Genomic DNA, 26,621 nt, shown 5'->3' on the forward strand with positions numbered 1-26,621 from the left:
AAAGGTTGGATAGCATTATAACAATTTCATGGGGGTCAGTGATGTCATGGTAAATGGCGCAATCAGTTCCCAAAGACTTCCAGCAGATGCCACAGGTCTGGAGGGTTTGCCTAGGTTACGGGGGTAAATCCTGTTTTATTACACCTGTATTCGCATTGTGATCCAGGTCCGGAGCTATCATGGACTGTGGCCATGTGTTAAATGCACTTAAGAGCTGATAAATTGAGCCGATACAGGTTTTATTGTGCAATTTTGAAGCGTTTGAAACCACCATTCAAACAGGATTTGAAGGTTAGAATTTGAGGAATGGGCTTCCATCCATCATCTGTCTCAACTGGCTCTTGTGTAGGTAACGTTTACACATTCATAGCAACTGCTCAGTCATCAGTTTATTGGTGAGAAGTTAAGTTTGAATGTGGGATGAACATAGTGGTACTTAACTGCAACAGTAACAGTCACCTGCTCCAGCTCCTCTGGTAAACCATGAACACCTTGTTGGTACATCTTTTCTAAGCTGTGTTTGGCTGATGTTCGGCAATGTCAGTACTGTTGGCCTCGCCCGGTACATGTGAGTGTGGAAGAGGCAGGTTTACTAACTCTAATCTTTACGAAGATACATAATGGGTAATATGGGTAGTATCCCAGGATAGGTCTCTTACTAAGTTAAACTTACAAGATGATGCCAGGTTATTAGAACATTGTCCCAATAGATGTTTTTTGTCACCAAATGATTTTTTTTCCTAGTTGGATTTTTCAACTGTCAAGTTATTTTTACATTATTTTTGTAGTATTGTCACTCACTAAAAATGTTCATCTCTCCATTTTTTGCAAGGCAAGTCACAATCTTTATTATTTTAAATGAAGTTAAACATACGTTTTATTTTTGTACAATTCTTGTAACTTACGTAGGTTTCACCATGATGTTATACTACCCCATCATTCATGATGAGATCTAAATGGCTGAAGCGATGATTAATATGATTGAAATCATTATTATTCCTTCTCTAGTTTTAGCTCTGTGCTGACCCCTTACGTATCTCTGCATTTTGTCGTCATCAAGGAGAAATTCCCACCAAGAAGATAAGACAGGTGAGGTGTCCTGTTTGTGTTTATAGTCGAGTGATAATTACATGTCTGTCTTGTCTCCATCAGCTTTGTAGTCTGAATTAATGTTATTTAATCTGCACTGTTGTTTGCTATGGGTGCTTCCTACGTACATTTTCAGGATGCCTACACAATTTATCAGCCTAATCTTTAGATAATTCACAGATGCATTAAATGACATATACATGTAAGTTATGTGGGATCACTTATTGATTTAACCGTGGTAAGAAATTCATTGGTTGGTTTAAACCAGCAAATATTGTAAATCACTTTATGTTCGACGTAGCAAAAGTTCCCAGTCTGAGAAAAATGTACATGTTTGCAGAACTACAAAACTGTATACGTTCACGGTGGCAGCAGTTGCAGCAAAAAGAAAGTTGGTGAATTATGTTTTCATGGTAGTTCGCAACACAAAAGTGAACGCAAAAATCGTGAATATAAAAGTACAGCAAAAAAATCATGATTTACAGTAGCTTGCTTGTGGACTCTGTGAAAAGTACCAGACAAAAAAGCCCCTTACTTTTTTTTTTGTTCTTTTAGTCCATTCAAAACAATCTGATTTATTCCAGATATTCCAGCTGACATTGAGATAGAATAATAAAAACTTTAAAATGAGTTTTACCATCATCATATCTCAGACATGTTATCTACTTATGTGTTACAAAGGCTTAAGGGATAATGTGATGTTGGGACAAGAGATATCTTGGCACTACCCCCTGCCTTTTGAACAAACATTCCTCTGTTTATGTAAGGTATCTATAGTTTTGCGGTGACTTTCATCATACACAGTATCAGCCTCAACAGTCCCTTTCACATCTACATGAATTATAAGCTGTTTATAAATTATAGACACTGAAGTAACATAATATTATTGATTTTAAAGTGCTGAGTACTAAGCAGGGAAAGCAGTATATTCCATTTCTAAAGTCTTTGGTATGACCTGGCCGGGGTCAAAATCCGTGATCTTCCAAATGCAAGGCATCTTTAAAGTATTATGATTACATGTTGGTTATTTGAGAGTGACATTACTACATTTTTTTGTAAAACACTTACTTCTAACATTTATATGCCCATTATGAAAAATTGTCATGACATCTTTGTAAAACTGTACATACACACCCACAGTAGATCTATCTAGGTTGGTTGTATTCTACAAAAACCATTTAAATTTGCATGGAACAGTCTTTGAACAACACATACATTGTAGTGGATCATTTAGCATTGATCATTACTGAATTAGGCTTTGAAATGTCTTCAAAAAAGTCACTTATTTTTTCTGTTTGGCCCAGTGTTTGCAATTTACAAAGCCCTTCAGAACATTCTGATTTGTACGTTTTAGCTGAGATTCTGATAAAATGGTAAAAACATGTCCATCAAAACCGGTTTGCTATCATCTGATCTTAGCATGTAGTCCATGTTGTTATGACTTTAAGGCAAGCTGGGTGTTATGGGTAGATAAGTCGACTCTGGCTCATTATTAATGAAACATTCCTATCTTGTTGTATGTATCTATGGCTTCTAGGTGCTTTGAATCTGTCTACAGACCCTTATAGTCGTGCTTTGACTTGCTGCAAGTGGTATTCCTTTTGTGTTCTATTGTGTCCACAGCTGACAATAGTATATTAAACATTTGAAGACTTTGACAAGAAATGTTCTGACATGTGCATCTAGCAAACCCTTTAATATACAGGTCTGTACTGCGTTTTGCCCCTTTACTCTTTTAGAAGTAATTATAATCTTTATAGGCGCCACTGATTTCAATGTAGAGGCGGGGTAACCATGGACATAGTCTGGTCGTGCAAGCCTTAATCCTTCAGACAACACAGTCTCTGCACCAATATTAAATAGACCTGACACAAGCACTTTCAAATGGTTTAATTGGCCGTTGGGCATGCTCAGTCACCATTCAGTTCATTATAAACAGTGTGACTTACTTAATCGGTTATAATAACACCTCTGACAACTCTATATAATTATGTCTGCTTCTGCTAAATTCTTGTTCCTTTCTAGAAGTCCCAGCAACTTTTGAGGTTAGATCTTACCTTTAAGCATTTTTTTGAAGTTGTGATACTCTAAATTGATTTGAGCATAATTTTGCAGTAGGACAGAAAAGGAAGTCTTTGCTGTGTTTTGAGTTTGTGGTTATGATAACTGTTACAGTTAGTGTAATGCAATGCAAGACAAATACATGTTTGCAGTGCAAAGAAAGCCATTGCAAAAATTTCCATATTTGGGGTATAGTATCCTGCAGCCCTTACCATTTAGAATACATGTATCTACAATCATGTCAGATAACATTTTTTTTTTCTTGTCGAAATCATACAATGTACTTCATGTGATATAACACTTAAATGCAACTTCAATGGACAGGAGTTTTGACAGTTGAAACAGTTTTTTACTGTAAGACCTGCTCTGTACAGACAATGCCTTGTACGTCAGAGCTCAAGTATTTGAATTAACATTTTGAGGGTTGGTATTGTTGGTAGATAAATATACATGTACTCGTAAACCAGACAAGCAAATAGTGTGGCCAAATACACAATTGTTGTCGATTTAAAAAGCTAAAGCAATATCTATTTTAAGAAATTTCAGCTCATACTGGGATCCATCAAATTTTACGTATGATTCAATGTACATTTATTTCCACCAGTAGAACACCTGAAAATGTTCTTGTGTCTGTTACCAAGGTACTTTAGAAAAACAAAACTACAACAAAGTCATACCAAAGATGCAGCATTGTTATCTTACATTTTGTGATTTTTATCTTTGCTCAGTGTTAATGGGCCATTTGTGTCTATGTAATGAGAAAATCATTCAAATGGCCACAAAACAGATGAGCCAACAGTTCTTTTTAATTTGGGAATATTGTGAAGAATAGCTGCCTAACAACAGGTGTCAATAGCCAGAAATGTGTTTTGTGTGCCATGATAGCAATATTATCGCGCAGACCAAAGTCTTGCTCGTATTCTTCCAATTACTTTTTGTCATCAATTATCGATGACTGTGGCAATGTACACAGGAATGAAATTAATTCTATACAGGCTGTCAGCAAATATGTTTTTAGCACAAAAGTTAAACTGTAACAGCGGCCTCATGCAAGGCCTTTGTTCTTTTGCTTTGGTCAACATACTAGGTGTCAGTCTAATCAGTTTTTCTTTTTATCACAGTTTAATGCTAATAAAGGACTATTTTTACTAACAGGTTAATCTGTAAAGTTCATTGTATTTCAGGGTCAGCCCAGCTGTTTCCAAAATTCCTTAAAAGCATCAGCAGTGCAACACTCCATCAATTGATAAAGTTGTACAGTGTCTAAAGTAGCTATAAATCATGTGTATGAATCAAATCTTGTCCACGTAAATGTCAAGGATTTGATAGCGCGGGATTGAGTCACTAGGCGTAATCACGTCACACCTTTGGCCTCGCTTTGATCCCCAAGAGTACTTGAGGATGAAAAGTGTTAATTGGTCAAATACTTCACACTGGTGAAAGAATACTTCTTGTGGCATGCACATGGGCAAGCAAACATGTACCTCAAATACTTGAAAGAGGACAGAGCCTAACCCCAGCATGGAAACAATTAAGTGCAGGTATAGTAGACTGTTTTATAATCCTGTAACGGTAATAATGATGGCAAATAGGGATTATAACGGTTGTGTGCCTGTACCAGAAGCCTCTGCTTTATGGCCAATACTTCAGACAAAAAAAATCTGAGGTTCATTCCTCTGTGAAGTTGCAGTAAACTTAACAGTATAGTATTATATGGTAAATAATTATGTTGCAAGATTTTGTTATTACTAAGATGCACTGTATCTACATGTAAATTGATTGTGAATTTTGTTAATTGAGCTTTTCTTTAAGCTCACCTTTATAGTTAGCAACACAATGTTGTATTGCTAAATTACATAAAATATACAAAAATTGCTAAATTACATAAAATATACAACTTGAGACATAATATAACAAATATTTTGATTTTATTTAAAGCAAATGTTGTTGGGGGTTGTGTTTAGTGGCAGGTTTTGGTAATAATGGTTGTATAGATACATATACACGCAACATTACAAAGCATATTCGTAGTTTATGACCCGTATGTGGTACTAAGTCTGACCAGACCATTCTTGTACAGTGTTAACAACTTTAAAATCAATGTTCTTTTGAAATGTTAGAACAGCAAGAGTGGCATCATGTGGTCAGAACATGTATGGTTCATTGCCTTCTCAACTGATCATGACCCGCCGCAAAGTGATCTACTGCTAACATTGTGGCCATCCATGTATCCGTACTATACACAAGGGGTCTTTGACTCATTTGGATAAACTTCAATCCGGGGGCGAAGCTGATACCCCTAACAAAGCCGCTGGCAATTGTTGGTGTGCTTGTTGTTTGGGAGGAGAGCATCCGATACTGCTGTGTAATGGGGTTGCCTCAATTTGATCTGTGCATGGCGTGACGGGCTGTAACAGTTGCCGCTCTCTTTTTTTGAACCAAACAGGTATAAATGTTACAACCTACTTCCAAGCAAGGTGAGGTAGAGGCACTGTTTGAGAGGAAGTTTCCAGAGTGACTGAAAAAGTTGGAGATGCAAGTCATTTTGGTAAGTTTGGGAATGTTCCTGACATTTAGGTAAAGGTAGAGTTCATCAGTCTAAGCTGTGATTTTGATTATAATCCAATTACAAAGAAATCCAGCCTGTTGCAGAGCTAAGGTACCGGGTAAGTCAAAATAGATTTGCATTTTGTAACTGTCACACATGTTCCTTAAAGCAGAACAGTTAGCAACATTAAAGGCTTGAAATAAAACTATATTAAGCATCCATAAATTGACAGTTCAGCTAAATTGGCATCAACTGCTTTAATTAAATTATACGCAGGGTTGGACAAGTTTTCAAAAATCCACTTGCCCCATCGGGCAAGTACATGGTCATTTCTACTTGCCCGAACCAACTTTTCACTTGCCCAATGCAAAATATAAATTTTTACTGCAAAGAAATTTTTTCAGTAAACTCAGCACTTTATATTGTTCTGTGCTTGACCAATATTTTCCAAAGTAAGGAGGTTTGAGACTTGCAAATGGTTCCCTGATAAAAAGTCATATTATGAGAATACATAATGGGAAAATGATGAGAGATTTTGCTCCAAACACTGGGGCATAATGCCACATCCCAAAAATTTACTTGCCCAATCGGGCAAGTACAGGGGGAAATTTACTTGCCCGAACAGTACTTTTACTTGCCCTGGGCAAGTGGGCAATGGGACTAGTCCAACCCTGAGTATTACAAGGAACACGCTTAAATCCAGCATCTGTGGAGTATGAATAGACAGTCTGGTTGGTACTTAGTTACAATCAGAAAAGTGCAATTTTTAAGCTTTGCCGGACTTCCCGATCATGACCAGAGCTTGAAATTGAATAACATTCAACAGTTTTGACAGCCTTGAACTTTGCCCTGCAAGGGTAGGTGCCAGATTGTTGAGTAAACTTGACACTCAAATCCCTGATCTCTGGTTGATGGCAACGGGTTGGCTTAACATATAAGCTGAGGTAAGAATTCTGCAGGTCACAGTTAGCTCCTCTGACTGGATCAAATTTGTACCAGTTATACATGTGGGGTTAGGCAGCAGGGGTAAACTTCTCCCAGCAATGTATTGCAGCAGGTCAAAGAAGTACAATGTAACTACTGACACCAAAGTATCTTTCTTCTCGAAAAATTACATGTGGCCAGGTAACCGTACTGGACATTCCTCGTGATTATCTTGGGCCTAGATCTGCACTCTGTCCTTATGTACACATGTTGTTGGTGTCACTTCTGATGATACAGGTGTTATCATCAACTTTGCTCCAGATGGAGGCTCTACCATTGTTTGCAATTTGTAAAATGGATCATATGTCCCAATCCTGCCAGGTTGTCTCTTTGTTAGGGTGCAGAGGAAGATGCTCCTATTAAAAGTGTTTATATTACCAGCCTCTCTATGACTGGCACCATTCTGGTCACTTTTGAAGCAGTGTTTCTTAATTGCTTAAGGAAATCAACTGTTATAGGAGGTATCTATCCTGTGAGGTCTGTTATCTCACTTAAGACTGAAACCTCATTAGAAGGATTTTTATTGCCTTTGTTGGCTCTCTCCCTATTCATCTGTCTTCTTTTAATATAATAAAAGTCACCGTGAGCCATCCATTTTGTTTGTTGTCCCCAAACCAATAATGAAGGAAGCCATTTGCTTTTGTTGAAGTTTACATCTAAAAGGCTAATTAACTAAGAGTTGGTTCCAGTCATTGAATGGAATCTCCATGCATCTAATAGTGTACATATACATTTAAAACTGTTAAAACTTGTTAATGTTTACTGTTTGACTCACTACCAGCATTTAATTTGTTAGAATTTGTTTTTTTATCTGAAAATGTTATTTCTGAAAACATCATGGCCTTTCTGAAACAACATTTTCCTGAAAGGCAAATATCTGGAGAAACTGTAGAAAGGTCTATCAAATGACTGTTTTTCCTGTGTGTGAGTGTGTCCTGTGTCCTGTGAGTCAATTTTTTTTTATCTGCTATAATTTTATATTTCAGTGTACCAAGTTCTGTCAAAATGTTTGTTGTTAAAGATTTGAAAATTGTTTTATCAATTCATGTGATTGCTGCAGTATGTATTAAAATATGTACCGATCACCCATAAACTCAGAAGATTCACTTTCAGATCTAGAAGAAATCAAGACTGCAATGTATTTTCCACTCTATCCTGTATGTCCTTATTTGCTGTCAGTGTTCAACTGACTAGAAATACTGTAAACAGCAACCTCCCCTTGACAATATACAGTGTAACTTGTTGTGGAGTAATTGTAGCTGCACAAACGTTCTGCATCATAGCAGTTAAGCAGACAAGGAAAATTTTGGCAACATCTCACATTTCTGAAAGAATGTGAAGGACCTTAACGGTAATTTTTTAGCCATTTTACTGGCACATCTCAAGTTTTGTTCGGTCAAAAAAAACTTTTTTTAAATTTTGAGTGCCGGGTATTTAATAAATTAAATAGGACAACTTACCCTGCATTTTGGAAAATTTCGAAGTGCTGTCCACTCAGATTTTCAAATGTTGCTCAGTCCCTGAAAAAAAAGAGGTCAAAAGACAAAAAGGAAGCCTCTGTCAACTGTCACAGTGGGACCCATTACAGCATTAGGAACAATCCCCAAAGTCTATTTGTTTAAATGTGATTGTCATTTAATTTAATGTCTTCATTTCCATCTATTCTCGAGGTACATTCGTGCCATACCTTAGTTTGGAAACTGCGCATTGATGTGCCGAGTCCCTTTGTGTTTACATGGTAGCCTCATGTAGCTTGTGAGGATGCCAGAACTTTAGGCTTTTAAAAGAAAAAGCTTAATTTTTCTTATGATTTGCTAAATGTAAATCAAGTATAGCAAAATGATGTTGGCTGTCTGTGTGTCAGTTAGTGAACTGTTATTGAAGATCAAATTTTTTACAAGATTTGGATGCTTTAAGGCACTCAAAGAAGCGAACGTTGGTCACCGTACCGGAAATTTATTTTCATGCAGCGCTTTCGCTTAAACCGTTTCCTGCCTCTACAACGTAACTTTGTTGTTGTGATTCACACATGCTTTACTTGTATGTAAATCCTGGGAATTTGAATAAGAACGGCAAAAGCATTTCCTTATAAGCGCTCAGAAGATATAATCCATTATGTATACAGTGACAGCCTGTCCCAGGGTGTACCTCAGCAGGTTTGTACTCATTCGTTTCAATAACTTGTTCCTTCATGAGCCCGTAAGTCATTGATTGAACAATTATATTATGAGGAATTTTTAGGCTTCTGAAGAATGAGGCTGTTTGCATTGAAGTAGTTGTGCACGAAAGCTTTTTCTGTTTAGTCTTAATGAATAATTGCACTGTCAATGCCCCAACAGGAAAACACACCCCTCCATGACGCAGCTACATATGATTATAGCGCTGTTGCTGTAGTTCTGTTGGACAGCTGCACTGTAAATTAGTGAAATATTTATACATGTACGTACATGTATGATGGGTTAGAAATGCACCTGTAATATCCCATATTCAAATCCTTCCAAGATTTGAGCAACAGCTTGTATTTCTGTTTTATTCAGAGAAAAGCCCTCACCGCCTGTTATGTCACAGGGTTGTGTATTCAATGTAAAAAGATCATACATGTATATACATGTACATGTAATAGGACTCACTGTTTATACAGATCCATAGAATCTGCTTGTCCTACCTGTCCTTAAGTTCCTATTGAAGAATACCAGTACTACTAGTAATGGGTATGTGTTTGACAAATACTTTAAACTGGATCTTACCTATTTTATACCTCCCTACAAATGTACCAGATGATGTTTAGCTGCAGTCACCTGTCGGGCCCTTTCATGTGTCAGTTACAGAGTGACAGTTCAGATTAAGTGGCATGCTAATGTCTGCAAAACTCCTAATGAGATCAGCACACAGTCAACCATAAGACCCAGAAAATAGTCTCTAGTTTAAAAGGATTTTACCCCATTGCAGGTAGGAGAAATCTCTGAAAGCACCAGTAGTTAATATACTAGTTGGGAGTGGCAGTGGAAATATTGTTTGCTTGTTTTTAATTTTGCTGTTTTAATGTAACAGTTGTATTAATAAACAGTTATGCTCTGCTCATCTTGAGTACTGTTTAAAGCAGCCTAAAACTCTTGTTTTTAGGATGTGTTCAAGTCTGTATTTCTCTCCAAATAGCAGTGTATCTAATAGAAACATCCAGTTTGAAAAGGTTATGTCATGTACATGTAGTTGCAATTAGATCCTGACATGTTTTTCCACACCAACCGTTTCAATTAGTTCTCTACTCACAGTGGTCACACCTGATGTTTCCTTTCAAACACCTGTCGGGGAGAGGCAGGCTTTGAGGAAATGCCTTTTACCCTACAACAAAGGGATTGGGTAAATTGAACAGTTTCCTATGTAATCATATTGCTTACATACATGTGTAGCCTAGGCATAGTTTAAGCTTGTTCCATCCTAGAACTCAACCACTTAAAGTCAAGAGTAGTGAGATCAAACAAAATGGCTATAATTGTCTTCTTTGTTTCTGGTTTGAAAGGAGTAGAAGAAAGAAACGAAGCAGGTATTGACAAATCATCTTTCGAAAATGTACAAAAAAGTCTTTCAAAGCTGTATCATACATAATGCAGATCTATGGTACATGACTTTGTGCACCTGTATCTAGGTTGCAGTACCAGGTATTGTAGATAGGGGGCATAAGTTTGCAGATTGACTTGTAGTAGAACGATTAACTCCTCACAGCATAGGCAGACAATAGGTCTTTCATTAAATGTCATTCTGTTTTGATACAAACCTTCACAAACTACCCCCCCCATGTCACTCCTAGTCACACTAGTTTAAAGGTAGACCTGTGCTTTGAAGGGCAGAAGATAGATAAACTTAGTAAAATGTAAAGTGATACTACAATGTACAAAGTCTTCTTGAGAAAGAAATGTAGAGCTACAAGTAGGATTCTTACCAGGGTGGTAATCCATGAGTAAAATGAAGGAAAATGGAATGACCATTCCATATCACATCGTTCGTTTAGTCAAGATACAGTATAATACATAAAAATGAAAATGTACATGTGTACGTACAGTGTATGACTTTGCTTTAGGAGTAGAAAAAGAAAAAAAATTACTCCTAGCAATGTATACTGAATATTACTGATGGTGCAGTAAATTTGACAGATGAATATGTCTATTGGAATGTTATCAAGTAATCAATATTGATAAATATGGTACCTAGGGCATTTTGATAGAACTGTCATTTTAAGCTACCAGACTTGAGTATGTAATTCTAATATTGCATATACCCCTTCCTTTAAAGAAAACAAAATTTGTAGTCATGTATCATACATGTGCTAAAAAGTGGCAGTCACTTCATAATCCCACAGATTAAAGACCCATTTGCTAATGGAAATGCTATGTTTTGTTCCCTCTTACTGGATTATTGGAGCCATATTGTTTCAACATCTGCCTAATGCTCAAATCAACAATCAGGACATCCCAGTGTTATCAGTGGGTTACATGTAGGTCCCAGCCATATAATATTATATATATAGAGAGAGAGTGCTCTAATGTTAGCTCATTTTGAATCTTTCTACAGGGAGCTAGCAATAGGTACGTATTGTACTGTTGCATTGCTCCATTCACAGGGAAAGGTGAGATGATACATTTTTAAAAGTTTGTTCCCAGGTCCATTATATAGGACCTGCAGCTGGGAAGCACTGCTTAGTATTTAATGGTTTGCATGTCATGTTAGGAAACACTGAAAAGAGATGACTGACACTCAAAAATCCTTGACAGTATGATAAGATCATAGGAATGTACATGCCATACACACAGTCATACAAATGCTACCAAAAACATTAACCTTCTGGCAAAAGTAATGATGTACCATTAAAGGATTAAATGATTGCACTAAAACAGCAGTTCTCTTTCTTTGTCCAATCCTCTGACTGGCTGCTGCTCATCACAGCATTATACATGACATAGAAAGTTGCTTCAGGAACACATGTATAGTGGTGTACATGTACATGTAAATCAAAGCTTACTCATAAGTAGAATTATATTTTTCCACCATAGATTCTGTTATACAATGTAAGAGAATTGCTCAACACATGTATTTCTTTTCCATTTTATCTCATCAGAGAACTTCTAGAAGGTTTCCTTAGTGCCTGTACATAATATGTAGTTCATTGGAGAAGCATTGAACCATCAGTTACCATTCCACTCAGTTGTTTTTATTGATATTCAAAGGCATCTTTTTTATAATTCAGGGAACATTTAATCATAGATGTTACTGGACATTGCCATGGGTCATCTGAACCCATCCAGTGTCCAGTACAGTTACATACACCGCCACCTGTCCGGAACATCTCAGCTGCCAACCATGTAATTGGCTGTGCAGGCTTTGTTCACCTGTTTACGGATGGCTTGAGTTGTTTACTGGCCCTATTAGCTGTGGACACATCAGTAGAGGTTATCACACCTGTCCACTCAAAACTTCCCAGCACTCTCTGTTTTTGATGGGAAAGTAAATCATTAGTAATCAATTATAGAGTGGTCCTGCTGATAACATCGATAGACTAATGGCGAGAAAGTGTATTAACACATTAACGTGTTAGCACATCTGTAATGACATGTTCGAGTCTGTTAGGGAAGTATATAGAACCGTAGTCTATGTCAGCATCATTCAGTCGTCTTCACGATTTGAACAAGCCTGCTTCACAATATACGTGCAATGTGACTTTCACCAGCAGACTGCAGCAAATGGAATACAATGGTCCTAGCCTGAATTTGTCAAAGTCCAGAGTACAGCCTACTTGAGAGCAACCCAGTATAAATCTATCCCTTCAGAAGGAATGTACTAGTATGTACTGTTTGCTTGTACATGTTCATGTGGAACCATTACCGAATCATCAATATTCACACGTTGTATTTGGTTAAATTAAGAGGTGAGAATGCGGGTGGTAAATGTGTGTGCTTGTGATCGGTGGTCCTACTCACCCTGTGTACCCATGAAATGATGCATGACTGAACTATTAACTACCCAACATGCCACCCGACTTACCGTCTACCATGCAAGAAGGTTTGGTATTTAATAAAGTCACATTTTGTCAGTATAGATTTGGTACGGTCAACATTGCCCTGGTAACTCCCTGTGTTGGTTGACACTAATGGGCTGAGATGTTGGTGTCAACCTCTCTATTTGGTATTTGCTGCCCATGGCTGAATGTAACAAATAGTGGGGAGTAAATAGAAGATTTTTGTGTGTGTTGGCCTGATGGCCGTTAACTTGATAACCTTAATACATGTATGAAAGCAGTCTGGCTACATGGTATCACTGATGTTTTGACGTAACTATAGGAGTGGCAGTACTAACCTGACCAGATCATGCAGCGAAGAAAAGAGAGCTAACTGTAGACATGTTTGTGACTTAGCAATGACAAGAACATACGTGCTTCAATAGGCTTTTTGGAGACAGACGGAATTCTGTATGGTAGGAAACGTGCCCCCGACGCCAACACGAAGTTTGGTTACTTTCAGCTCTGTGTATATTGGGGTTGTGTCATCACGCCTTGTCCACATTGTGGCCATGTTTGTGAATGGATTAGTGGGGGGTGTTCATTTGTTTGCCATAGGATTAACAATAAGGGCCTGTCTTTTCAAAATTATGTTGAGACTAAGTCTTTCAAGACCGTTGGGAACCATTTAGTCGGACAATCCAGTCGGGTATTGAGCCAACGGCAGGACAGGTACGTACATTTTAGGGTAACTCTTCAAGAACCACCTGTAGAGATTCGAAGCACCCCAGTATTCATGAATGTCTGTAGCTTTTGCTCAGGGTCATTACAGTATAATGATCAGGCAGCTTTTTGTGCAAAGCTTTGATTATAAGTGAACCCTGCCTTTTACAGTTTGCCAGAAGATTATCTTATTTATCAGCGTTAAGTTGAGGTAGGATTTGTCTGACAACTTTCCTAAAGATCCTGAAAGAGTGTATGTATGCATGTAAGCTTGAGGTTAGTTGATTTATTTAAGGCATACTTTCAGCCAATATTGATTTGAGTAGGAAAAGTGGCCAGGATTGGTTGTAAAGGCAAGCTGAAAATGCAGAAAATGTGCAGGTAAGTTAATTAAGAACATGATACAATGTAGATTATTTGATTATGTACAGAATGATCATGTAGATCTAGCATACATGTAAGTTGCACAAAGCTTTAAGATTTGCTATTGCTGGCAATCTTTTTTTTCATTGCAACTATCTTCTGGGGAAGCAGACATTGGTTGCCATTGTAATGTTAATATGACATGACAATGTTATATGAAAGATTGGCAGAAAGTTTTGCTGATTATGCTTTTCTAGTTAGCCTGCAGGTGACCAACATGGTTTTGCATAGTTTCAGATCCATGTGTTTGAAACAGCGTTGGTTTGTCTGACGTCAGAAGGGTTGATCATAGTATCAAATTTCATGTTCAAAAGTGCACTACCTGACAGGTTATTTGTTCATTCGGAAGTCAGAAGTCTAAGTGCAAAGCTTTCATTGATATATCATTATGTGTGACTCCACCCAAAGATCTGAAGAACTGGTACGTTTCCCCCCGGCGCCAGTCTGGTGGTCCTGCAACTTGCACTAAGACTTTGTACCAACCAAAATGCTCAAACAAAGGTGGTCGTTAAGTCAATAGTGGGAGAGTGGTAGTCAATGTTTGAACATTTTTCACCATACCGTAAATCAAAGAACAACTGGTATACATTTGATAACCTTGTACTAAAGTAGGGTGGAACAATGTCAAGACCTCCTCAAATTAGAGTTTTGAACCGGCCAACATGAATACGGCGTTGTTGTGGTACGCTTTGATACAGTGTGTAATTGGTTTTGGCGAAAGGAACAAAGGTGAATTCCACCGATCCATTTAGTTTGTGTACCTTCAAGGACATTCTTGGTCAGCAGGACACTTTACTGATACCATAAGATGTTCCTTCTTTCTTTCGTACTGCTACCCACTCATTTGCCACTTATCGCTTGTTTTCCAGCCATTCCATTGGACCGGTGTTCTGTCCGGGACAACATACCGTAACGCGGACACCACTGTTGCCAAACAGCTGCGCTGACGTGTGAAGGCAGTACCGATTCAGAACTGTGGCCCTCCTGAAAAGGGACCCCGTCAGTCGGTGAATGCGGTCTTACGCCATTGTGATCCATGGCAGATGCATCGGATAAGCGGTCCTCCCAACGGAGTCTCAACATGTCCCAGACGACAACGCTTACAGACCTCCTGTCATCAAACTCCAGACATGGATCCACTCATTCGAGGAATTCATCCTCGATTCTGTTCCAGAGTAAGATGTTTCAGTCTGCATCTGCTGCTCTGGATGCGTACATTTCCGAATACGACAAGTCGAGCATGAGTTCTGGTGGGAGCTACCTTCAACAGTCCAGCTCTAGCACGCTGTCACCATTTCCTCAGAAGTTAACAGTCACATCCACTGCTAGGAAAGAACATGACCAACACAGAGGAGAGAGAAGCTTGTCATCGAAAGCCCTCATCGATGCCTCTTATGAGGAAATGCGAAGAGCAGACTCAGAAAGGGAGAGGGGTAAGAAATCTTATTTGTGCAGGGAAAGAATTTTGTTTGACTAACCTCATGTTCAAATCATTCAAGACAGCTTTTAAAGTGTCTGGTTTAACTCCAAGAAGTAATATTCTATAGATTAGACAGAAGTTTAGAAAGTTGTGTTGAATTTTGAACAAGAAGGCTAGCTACACAATGTCTATTATAGTAACTACCTCATCCTTGTCATAACTACAGACTGATTAGTTTACTAGACTTACCGGTAGTGTTCCAAAGGATGTACTGCAGCTGTTAACCTTTATCGTAATTCTAGCAATTCCAATTTTAAGCAATTTATTGGCTAGTGTCAGTAAGTCATGTTATTTTAGTCACCTAATACATTCTGCAAACCATCCTGTATACATAGTCTCTACAAAGACTCCAGTGTGTCCACAGGAGCTGTGTTGTTTCCCTCCCTTTTCTCACAAACACATATGTATATGGAACAAACACTAACCATTTCCTGAATGATCCCTTCTGTCACTGCAGCACGAGCCTTGATAGAGACGTCCAAAGTCCTTCACGACGAGTCCAGTGGACAGCTCTCCCCCCTGCCAGGTAGCTCAATTGTTGCCGGCCACCTTCCCAGCGACATTGACAGTTTGGCCACTGATGCTCTCATCTTGGCACCCTCTCACGTCACGTCCAAACATTGGACTCCACACTCCTCGCTGGACAGGTACCCCACAAGGCTCAATGCCTCTGCCAGTCTGGATGACATCTCCAAACCTCAGGGCGTCACGTTTGCATCCTCCAGCAGCAGAAATGGCAGCTACGTACCAAAGCCAGGTAGACACATGAGTGGGTACTCATCAGAGGACACAGATCTGTACCTTCAGTCTGGTAGATCAGGAGGAGTTGGTAAATACAGACAGAGTCACTCTGCAGAGGAGACAGAACTGCTGACGAGTCGGTCTGCTCCAGAGGACTTCTCCAATCAGAAATTCAGAAGAAGGTCAGGATCACTACCCCTGGATCGTCCCAGGTATCCAAGCTGGCTGAAAGACCTGGACGTCTCGGGAGTTAGCAGTATCACTAGAAAAAGTAGCGAAACAGGAGAATCCTCTTACAGACATGTACATAGACTTCAATCTGGGTCTGTTCCATCGGGAAAGCCTAAGTATCCAAGCTGGCTGAAAGACCTTAATGTTTCAGGAATAAGTAGTGTAACAAGAGCCACATCTGAGGCTGACGATGCAAGATACTCATCAGCTGCCCAAAGGCCGAGCTCTGCCTCAGTTGCACTGGACAGGCCGAAGGGAAAGTATCCAAGCTGGCTGAAGGAACTGAACGTATCAGGTATAAGTAGTGTGACGAACGCCGCGAGGTCGGATGTGACAGACTTGCCACTAAACCCTGGGATTTCTAGTGAGGAAAGTAGAAGTTACCTCCGACATTACCCGTCTGTTGATGCACTTCTGAGTGGGGAAATGGACCGTAGACCCCAGGCACTGAGTAGGACAGATTTAGAAGATGATTCTGTGTCAACTCCAAAGTCGAAATCAAGAAATACCAGCAAGCTTTTGTCAACTGTAGAAAAGAATGGGATAAAGAAGGAGTTGTCAAGACTAAAGCAGCTGAAGGGTGACATGGTTGTTACTGATAGCAGGGAGAGGAGTAGGAAAGGGGATAAGGACTTCAGATTTTACAAGGAGGATAGGAGATTGAAGGGTACTCATCATCCAAATGGATGGGATAATGGCTTAGCTAGCAGTGAAGGAACCTGGAACAGTGTTAAACCTGTCACAAGTGACTCTGAAGTGTTCAAGAAGCCATTATTCAATGGCAGCAGCAGGGGCTCAGACACCAGGAAGGCCTTGGGTAGACGGATATCTCCAAAGAGACTGACCAGACCGATCTCGTACAAGTTCAGAAGCGGGAGAGACAAAGCAGTGTCATTCAGACCAGAAAACAGCAAACCGTTAAAAACAAGCTTGAAACACGCCTCGAGAAGTAACAGACAAAAAGGCAAGTACATCTATTGGTCGGACGGCTCAGACTCCAGTAGCACAAATGATCTGCTCCTGCAATGGCCGAGGGGATCGAGTAGAACAAGCCCCTCAAGAGACGATGCCTTCTCCCTGGACACAGAGGGACTGTTGGTCCAACCTCCTGTACCACTGCTGAACCTGAGTCCATCCACATCCAGCACCCACAGTGAGAGTGCCAGTAGGAAAAACAGCACAGCCTCCAGCAGGAGTGCAGGTGGGTTATGTCTGGTGTCATTTTACTGAGAAATTTCTACATGTCAATGCTTTGTGTACCTGTAATCTTATTTAAATGGTAATCCTTTCTCTATTAATGGATGAATGCCAGACTACTTGGAAAGGAAGCAAACCACCAAACAGGTGAATACAGGAGCAAGAACAGGACAGTTACCAGGCTATGCTTTGTGTTAGTAAGCTACTAGTAGGAAATCATGCAACACATCCTACAGGACTGCGAATTTGGACCATCTGTCACCAAACGAGACCTGTGCGATGTAAACCAGGAAGCCCTGGACTGGCTGGAACAGTGGGCCGACAAGATATGATGATGATGAGTAGGAATTTTACTACTTACTAAGTACTATAAGTATTTAAGGTGAAATAGAAATGCATGTAACAGTCTTTTTTTGTGTGTTTTCCATGTGATAGACTCCAAGGTGAAAGCATTGTTGAGCAAGGCAGAAAGAGTGCTGAACAAACCTCTGCCCAAACCAAAACTCAGGCCGGTCAAGACAAGAGGAGGCAGTCCGGACACAGAAGAGATTCTGAATGAAGAAAGACCATGGGAAAGACATGTTACAAACTTGTGAGTACATGTACATGTAGTATGCACTTTTTGTCCATAGTATAATTTTGAAATTAAACGAAAGTAACTGTTGTGCCATATGCATGTACAATAATGTATACATTCAGAAAATACCTTCAGCAACTCAAGAATGTTCCAGGGCTGCATGGCTATTCAAGCAGTGCTACTACAATCTGGTTGATTATTGACAATACTGATTTTGATGTTACAGCAGAAAACCTCAGCCTATCAACAAACAGAATGACAGTAGAGACAGAAGAATAGGAGCAAACAAGAGGACAGGAATTATCGGTGACTTCCTCCACGATGTCATGGATGAGGACCACTCGGAATACAAGGTGCGTTCTCCCACTTCCACCTCTCCCAACATCATCAGGCAGTTCATGCAGGAGTGTATGGGCGCTTGGGACAGGGACAACAGGAGATTCTTAAGGAAAAAGAACATTGTAGACAACTTTATAGAGGATTGTCTGGCTTCAGAAGGGGATGGATAATAACTAGAAGAGGCCTTATGGACGTGACTCATAATCCAACGGTCGAGAATGTACACCAGATAGCAAGACCAAATGCAGTGTGCAGATGTTTACAAGTATGTTTATTTTGTGAAGTACAGATACATTTTATCCTTTATTCATGACTATTGATTGATAGAAAAGTCACCACAAATTCAAGGCCATGCAGCAAAAATATAAGTTATAACGTACATGTAGAAATCTTTGCCAATCATAAATTATAGTCGTTATAGGATTCAGACAATGCATGCTCAATTTCCCTCCTCATAAATTGTTGCATAGTCTTGTATAAAGACCATACTGTGTGTATTGCCTCACAGGCACTTTCAAGGTTGAACTGAAAATCCATCCATGAGATGCATGTATACGAAGCAATGCTTTGTTCTGTATGATTCCAGGAAGAGACCCTAACAGGAGGAGAACAGCCAGGTCCAGTGGAGGCCCTGAAGAACATGCTGTTTTCTATGCAGTCAGTTCAAGCCTCCACAGCCAGACTGGCCAATGGGGTGAGCAGTGATGACAGTGAAGAAGAACAGGTACACCCCCTTGTGACCTCTATAGTCAAGTATTTTAACTACTAGTAACAGACACAGGTTTAAGATGTCAGAAGTTTAATTCCTGGCTAGATGTTACGTCCTTGGGAAAGGTATATTGCATGACTTTCCTGATGTAGGTTGGAAATGCACATGGTAGGAGATGGATTCTGCCTTCCAATACCATGACCAAGACAGTGTGAATTCACAACTTACTGCCCCTTTGGCCTCAAAAAGGCTATGGGAACATTGCCTTTTACCTAGAGTCGTGTTGGCCGCTTTCAGAATACATATGACAAGCACTATTTCCATCATAGTGCCCCAATATAGGCAATAACCAACAAATGTACATCAGCATCTTATGGATGGCACATACATGTGCTTATTTCCTCTTACTTCTTCCGCCATTTTCAGACCTATATTGGAGATGACACAGACATCCCCTCCCCTGTGGAGGGGAGCCCTGAGCAGTTCCGTACTGAACCTGGTGCACAGTCTTTAGACAGGTGAGTAGCTCAGCACCATGAATCATTCCTCAGGTAATAAATACAATGTTACCGGTAGTATATTGTACTTGACATACTTTCATTATCTCGATGTTATATTTTTGGCAGCGTGGTTCTTTGTGAACATTAGAGCTCAAGACGATTTGGATTGATTATGAGTCATGAATTTTGCTATGTGGTTAGGTCTTTACCTACATTGTATCTAAGTTGATTAGATGATGGCCCCTCCCTTGGTGGCTTTCCTTGGGACTACAGTGGAATTTTTGCTTTTTGTATCTTGTAATGTGGGTATGCTACAAAGTCATGTATGGTCAGAATTATGGTGGTTACTAAGATTCATTTTTGTGCTCAGAAAATGACGAAAGAAGTTTACAGCAGTCCTCCTAGCAGCAGTTGAAATTATTTAAAGCGGGGAGGGGGGATTTTTGTGGCAGACTTTGAAACAGAATCATTTTAGAATGGATGATTGGGTTTTCATGACTTTTGGCTTGTACTTGACATTGGTAAAGTGAACATATAAAATGATGCAGACATGAACACTTACAACCTGTTACTGTTGGTAATGTTGCAGGGCCCTACACCATCTGTCTAGACTGAAGCTACTGGTCACCACAGATGAGGAGGGCAGAGGAAACAATTAAAGATGGCATGGGCACTCTTTCAGTTACACGAATGATTCTGGCAAAGTACTCTTACGTTATACTGTCTGATGTCCTTCCCTTGAATTCAGATCTGTTTCCAAAATTTCCTGCAAAGGGCATTGAGGAGTTATTTTCTTTTGTATAGAGTTTGATAATCTGATGTTTACTATGATATGATTGTACCTCTATAGGTTACCTTCTCAAAATGATGCTATATTACACTTGCCGGAGAATAATGATCTGTCAGCACTGCCCCCTGGTAGATTTTGTGTGCATTGCAACACACTAGTGGAAGTTATTCTATTGTGTATACTAAACTATTGCTATTTTATATGCAAGGCCTTTGGAATAGTAGAATCGGTATGAGATTGTATATCAAATAGAAATTATATTAACTTTGTGAATATACATTGTACAGATGATTTTGTGTAGTTATCTTAGCATAATAGCTCTAGTGCCCCACTTTTTAGGCAAAAATATCGTTACTGAATGGGTCAATGTTGAAAGTGTCGACAAATTTATCTTCCAGTACATAAATGGTGTCATCCCATTAAGTTAAAATACACTTGAATTGTACAGTTTAGATCTGAGCAGCAGTATTTTGTTAGTCATTATATATAAAACATTGTATACTGCTTCCAGAATAAAGGTGCACTCTATACCAACTGAGGAGTCCAAATTGTCTAGTAACTCATAGCACAGGAAATCTTTATTTTCTACACAAGGCATACAGAACACAGTGACATTTGAAGGGAAAAAACAGCTTGTACACCAGTAATCATTTCTAACATACTATGAATACATGTACTTGGTATCCATAAAAGGCTAATCACACATTGTACATTGCAAAGGTTTCTATCTGAACCTAATTCATTCAACTTAACCACATACATTGTATATAACACATATTGTAAACACTAGCATACAAATGTAATAACTATATTTGTACATCTTCATACCAAAAATATACATTGTCATATCTAAAGCATGCAGAATGTGAGGTTTGAAATGAGTTAGTCTTCTTTCTTTTAGAAATTAATGTATCCTGACAATTTATTTATCATAAGGATTCTGAAAGCTCTTGCCATTAGTTAGGTTTATAGACATCAAACACATAACAGTGGTTACCTGGGAATTTTCATGAGGAAAAGCATAAAATTAACAGGCCATTAGTCAAAAGATTCACATTCAAGAAATACATTCTTACAACTTAAAAGAATATCACTAAATCGTCTTTAGTAATCATCTGTCACAACTGTATGAAGCTTTCTGCAAAGAATGGAAATTTTTCTTTCAACAATTCACTATATAAAAGGAACAAAGAAACTTACACGTACCATAGTGATACAATCTGAGTCATCAATTTGATCGGAGTAAAAAGTCAGAAAAAAATTGTGGTAGCAACTATAAAACTGACCTTGTCTCCATAAAACAATACTGTTCATCAATTCATCAAAATTTATACGAAAACTAAAAAATGTAAATCAAAGTCTGATTCATAAGACATCCTACATTTTGAATCTTTAGACATTCAATTGAGACATCCAATATGATCTAAGCATACCATTATCTGCAAAATTATTCTTTACATGTTGTAGTTCTTTTAACCTGAATACTGCTGACGTTAATAACAAACACAAATCAGGAAGAACTCACAAACTCTGAACAGATTTTTTTCTGCTCAGTCGAACATTTTCATGTGACACCTCTTCGTCTGCTCTGTACAGCTGTCCAAGATTTCTCTTCACACCAGCTTTCTTCTTGTTTCTCGGTGATTTCCTTAAAGTTGGAGACTTAACGGCCTCACTGGACTGTGGTGGAGTCTTAACAGACAGCCTCTGTCTTTTCAAGGAGCTAGGTGAAGTCTTACTTCCTTGACTGTGGCTATCACTGCTCTTATGTGGAGACCGACTAGAATTTGAAACTGTTGAAGATGTAACTGGAGACCTCTGCAAAACGCTGGACTTTGTTGGGGTCTTTCCTGACCTAAGTGAAGATCTCCTGCTCAGAGGTGATGTTTTACTTGCTGAGGAACACTTTGGTTTGTTGGGAGGGGAGGATGACAACAGGTAATGTCCTGCACTAGATGAGGGTGATGTTGGTCTCTCCTTTAGTGACTCTCTGTGAGAAGATCCAAACATGGACAGGGGCAACTTGGCACTGTCTCCCTCAGGACTTGCAGGAGGTGAGATGTAATCGATCACATCTTCTGACTGGAGTGATGAGTTACTCCGAGTTCTGGATGAGGGTGATGCAGTACATGTAGGACTATTACATCTACCTGTTAGAAGTGGGGACTGAGTTAGCTTCAGCAGGCCATGTGCTGAGAGAGGAGTTGAGGGATATTTCTTCTTGACTTGTGGAGTGCATTGGAGACTGGCTGTTCCTTTGTCATGACTTGACTGAAGCTTTGCACTTCTAGATGTCCTGTCTCTTTCTCCAACTGAGCTGTCCACACAATAAAACACATCCTCGTCAGCTGAGGATAGATTGAGGCTTGCAGACGACAAAGCACTGATATCCATGTCCACTTCCTGACTGTCAGACTTGCTTTTTAGTTCCTTCTGCAACTTTTTCTTCCTACTCAAGCTTAGCCTGTTCTTCCTACTCCTCAGACCTTCATCTGGACTACTACTAAAGTCAGTCCTACTCTTCTTTCTTGTAGATTCACAGACATCAGCACCACTAATATCTGTGTACTGTCCTCCACTTCTCTTTCTCTTTCTTTCCTTCAACAGTGACCACCCTCCAGTGGATTTCACAGTCAGCTGTAGTTTACTTGGAGAAGACTGATTATGCTGACTGCAACTACTTGAAGCTGGTGACTTGGACTGCGACTTTATGCTACATCTTAAATTTTTGACTTTAGAAGATCCTGAAAATGTGCGTTTTCTTTGTGATGCCATGTTTGTCAATATCGGGGACTGGGTAAGGGCAAGAAGCCCTTTTGCAGAGAGTGGTGAGGTTGCAGGGACCTTAGTTTTTCCACACACGGTTGTCTCTTCCTGGTCACAAGTTGGTTTGTCTTCTGCCATTCTATTCACTACCTCAATATCATCCAAAAAATCTGTCGTCTCTGTCACTTCACCTACATCGAGCCTCCCTCTTGCCCTGCTAGGTTTCTTACTTCTCGGTGACCTTCGCAATATTGAACTTGTTTCCAGCCTTCCCACCAGAGTCTTGGTTCTTGGAGAGGGAGTAGTAGTAGGCTTGGGTGTGCTCAAGCTCTGTACAGGAGAGGAGTCTGTTGGCCTCTTCTTCCTGGGCCACTTGCTGATAGAGTCTGGAGTTTTTGTTTTAGCATCTTTGGGTGAGGCTAAGAAATGGGTGGTTGAACCAGCCTGTGGTGGTGTGTCAGGGAGCTTGGAGCGTGTGCTGAAAGCAGGAGACTTGTTCAGATTCAGTGACTCTGTGACATTTCCCGGTGATGAAGAAAGGTTTGGGAACGGCCTGAGAGTGTCAGCAATTTCAGTATTTGTGTTTGGAAGGAACATTTTGCAGGGAGATTTCAGGATTCCCTTTTTGGGTGTTGCTGATGCAGGAGGAGGCTGATTGGTTTTAGTAGGAGATGATCCTGTGGACAATAGTTCCAGCCTGACTCTCTTAGAAGGGGTCATCAACAAGTCGCTGGTCACTGTCTCTGGTAAATGTAGGCCTGTTTCTTCATGGCTAGATACAGCAGAGGTGTGTTTCAGCTTTTTGCTTCTTGGAGAGGATGTTGAGCTACTAACCATCTTCTGAGGTGTTACACACATTTCATTGATTCCTGCATTCTGTTTCTTCATTGGTGTTCCTGTTAGTGTTGTTGAGGCAGATGGTGATCTGAAAGGTGACTGTCCTCTTGTTGGTGTCCGAAAGGTTCTTGCTGAAGGTGTCCCTCTACTCTTTGTTGGTGTAATAGAGGATGCTTGTCTTGTAGAGCTGCGACCACATCTGCTTCTCTTCGTAGGAGTTTTAAAACTCTTCTCTGGTGTCTCCAGTGCAGATACAGCTTCATTTGAAGCTGCACTGTGCCCTGTCTTCCTGGGTGTTCTCCTCAACTCGGGAGTCTTCTTCCTGGGACTGTCTTTACCTGCAGATCCTAACAGTTCTGACAGGAGGAACTTGGCAGGAGATTTTCTGGGAGTTCTCCGTGGAGAAGTGAAGTCTATCTTTAACGGTGAGGTATTGCAGCCGCGGATTTTCTTAGCCACTCTCTGGGCGGACACAACATACCGAGATCGTTTGCTGGGGTCATAGAAGGAAGGCCGCCTCCTGAAACTAGATACATGCTTCCTTGGACTTCTTCTTAATGGTTCTGTACCTGTGGGAAAGAATAACAGTATCCTAAGTTCATGATACATTTTGCATTACACACTGTATTTTAACAGAATACTTAAAAAATTAACAGACAGAAGAACCAGACACCAACCTGGTGCAGTGAGTGGCTTGACTGGAGACTCCCCCACAACAAACACCTCAGAGTTGGTCCTGGCCCTGAGACGTGCCCTCTCCTGTTTCTGCCACAGGGCGTTAGACAGCTGCTTCTTGGCAGGAGTCTCCTCAACTGTGTTGTCCTTGAGTATGTGGCGACCTGCATGGTTGGGACAGACGACTCGTGTTATTTTTGTATGTTCCTTACAGGTTTACTTACATTCATTGTATGTGATAAAGTCTTCATAGACCCACAGCATAAAATCATCACAATGAAGTAATACATATTTTCTGTCACTGTGTGTACCCTGCAAGGTGAAACACCTAACCCTCAAACTTAATGGACAAGTAGTACACAAGAGAAATGTTTTGGTTCAATACCAACACTTAAGAAATTATATTTCACCTCACACACTTTGAAATATAAGTCTATACTTGGCACGGTGGTCCCGTTGCTATGTTAAAATCCTCGTTGCAAAGCAAATAGGCCCCGCCCACAACCCGGTGCACAGTGAGCAGCGGCAGTGTTCAAATAAACAACACAACTTTCGCCCAATATAACGCACGATGCGATTATGAAGTTAGAAAAAGAATCACACACACACAAAAATTTAGTTCGCTCCCCAAATATGTATAAAATAAGAAATGACAACGTAGAATGCAATTCAAATTTCCCGCCGACTGTATATGCGTACATAAGGTCATTTTGGGTCATTGAACTTTAACCTACCGCTACATTTCGCTAATTTACGCATCAAACATATGTTTTATCCATACTGTAAACTTTAGGACCTTTAAATTTCATTTCTCTTGTAGAATTTTTGTTGTCTGTGAGTTTTTAACTTATTTTGTCGATTTTCTAGTATGTTTTCTCCCATAATTCCATAACGGCGCAAGAGAATCATGTCATTTTTTTTCAAGATGGCGGCCAAATGTTTACTTTTCCGATTGGTGTATTTTTTATCGGATTCTACCGATAGGATCGGGAGATATTGCTCAAAATACATTTTCTGCATTTTAGTTCAAAATTCACGTGGAACAGGGGGTTTGTTTTAGAGTTATAATGAGGACGTCGGGTGAGATCAGAGCAGTTCGTTCTCACCTTCTTCCCGGGAAGGCCAGTGAAATGGAAATTTCGACCAGCGTGGCCCTATTGTTGTCCTCCCGGGCGCGAGTTTTAAAGACAACATTACGGTGGCTCGATGCAAATCAACCGCGATACTGGCCCTTTGAGAAGATTTTCTTTTACAGTTCAAGGAATTTTTCCAGTCGTATATATCGTATTTATCAGGGAAAGTTCATATTTCCCCAAGTGGACGCCTATCATTGTACCATGACAAAGAGAAGTCAAAACTACGTCGCGGTAGCAAACGAGAATAAAATTTACTTCCCCACCGTATGTTTTTTTAAAACTTCTTGGCTTATTTGGACGACATCATATGGTAAATCTAAAACTATCCCCATCCGTTCCGTCGTGCAACCGTGTCGAAGTCGTCGGTTGGAACCTAAAGCTCCATGGTTTGAAGAAATAATTTTGACAAAAATCACAAAAGCTTTGTAGTTTGTGTCGGTACGCGCGAGTACTAGTAACTGAAACAATTAGCATCGACAGTGATCGACAATGGTTGCTAGAGATAGAACGCTGAACATTGCATTGAATGTGTTATTTGGGATTTGAAATGCAGGTAGGTGTATAACCTCCTTAGCTACACGAATTTAAAAAAAAACATGGGGCAATAGGTTTATAAACTGTGACACAAAATGGCGTCGGTTTGTAAACAAAGGAAAAAGGAGGGAACCGGTCTAATCCAGATATGTTGTGAAAAAAACTCTGGCTTCAGCCGACTTTCTTCTACAAAGATTTACTATTATACTTCTACTATTCTAAAATCTTCTTAGTACGGTCATTTTTTAGTACGGTCATCATTTGACTCCAGAACGTTACGATGTATTCCCGA

The 26,621-nt window shown here is 39.7% G+C and overlaps 2 protein-coding genes across 17 annotated transcripts in view; one reads left to right on the plus strand and one right to left on the minus strand.

Moving 5' to 3' along the window:
- LOC109469767 overlaps positions 1-20,915 on the plus strand; it is a 32,535-nt gene extending 11,620 nt beyond the window's left edge. For 5 of the 16 annotated variants that reach the window (XM_019768384.1, XM_019768389.1, XM_019768392.1 and 2 more), the window contains 8 exons: positions 5,597-5,698; positions 14,687-15,250; positions 15,755-17,470; positions 17,902-18,058; positions 18,270-18,396; positions 18,969-19,106; positions 19,518-19,609; positions 20,181-20,915. In XM_019768384.1, the coding sequence (XP_019623943.1) occupies positions 14,854-15,250; positions 15,755-17,470; positions 17,902-18,058; positions 18,270-18,396; positions 18,969-19,106; positions 19,518-19,609; positions 20,181-20,250 (2,697 nt within the window). In that variant the 5' untranslated portion in view covers positions 5,597-5,698; positions 14,687-14,853 and the 3' untranslated portion in view covers positions 20,251-20,915. Of the gene's footprint in view, positions 1-1,014; positions 1,090-5,596; positions 5,699-8,794; positions 8,839-13,346; positions 13,404-14,686; positions 15,251-15,754; positions 17,471-17,901; positions 18,059-18,269; positions 18,648-18,968; positions 19,107-19,517; positions 19,610-20,180 lie in introns of those variants that run through there. The other 11 variants (XM_019768386.1, XM_019768385.1, XM_019768387.1 and 8 more) reach the window with 6 other exon arrangements.
- A 22-nt stretch (positions 20,916-20,937) lies between these two features.
- LOC109469648 (treslin-like) overlaps positions 20,938-26,621 on the minus strand; it is a 16,895-nt gene continuing 11,211 nt past the window's right edge. Inside the window, exon 19 of the mRNA XM_019768183.1 lies at positions 20,938-24,553. Within this exon, the coding sequence (XP_019623742.1) occupies positions 21,903-24,553 (2,651 nt within the window). The 3' untranslated portion in view covers positions 20,938-21,902. The remainder of the gene's footprint in view (positions 24,554-26,621) is intronic.

Source organism: Branchiostoma belcheri, unplaced genomic scaffold (genome assembly GCF_001625305.1).
Source record: "Branchiostoma belcheri isolate BF01 breed outbred unplaced genomic scaffold, Haploidv18h27 scaffold21, whole genome shotgun sequence".
NCBI classification, from domain to species: Eukaryota; Metazoa; Chordata; class Leptocardii; order Amphioxiformes; family Branchiostomatidae; genus Branchiostoma; species Branchiostoma belcheri.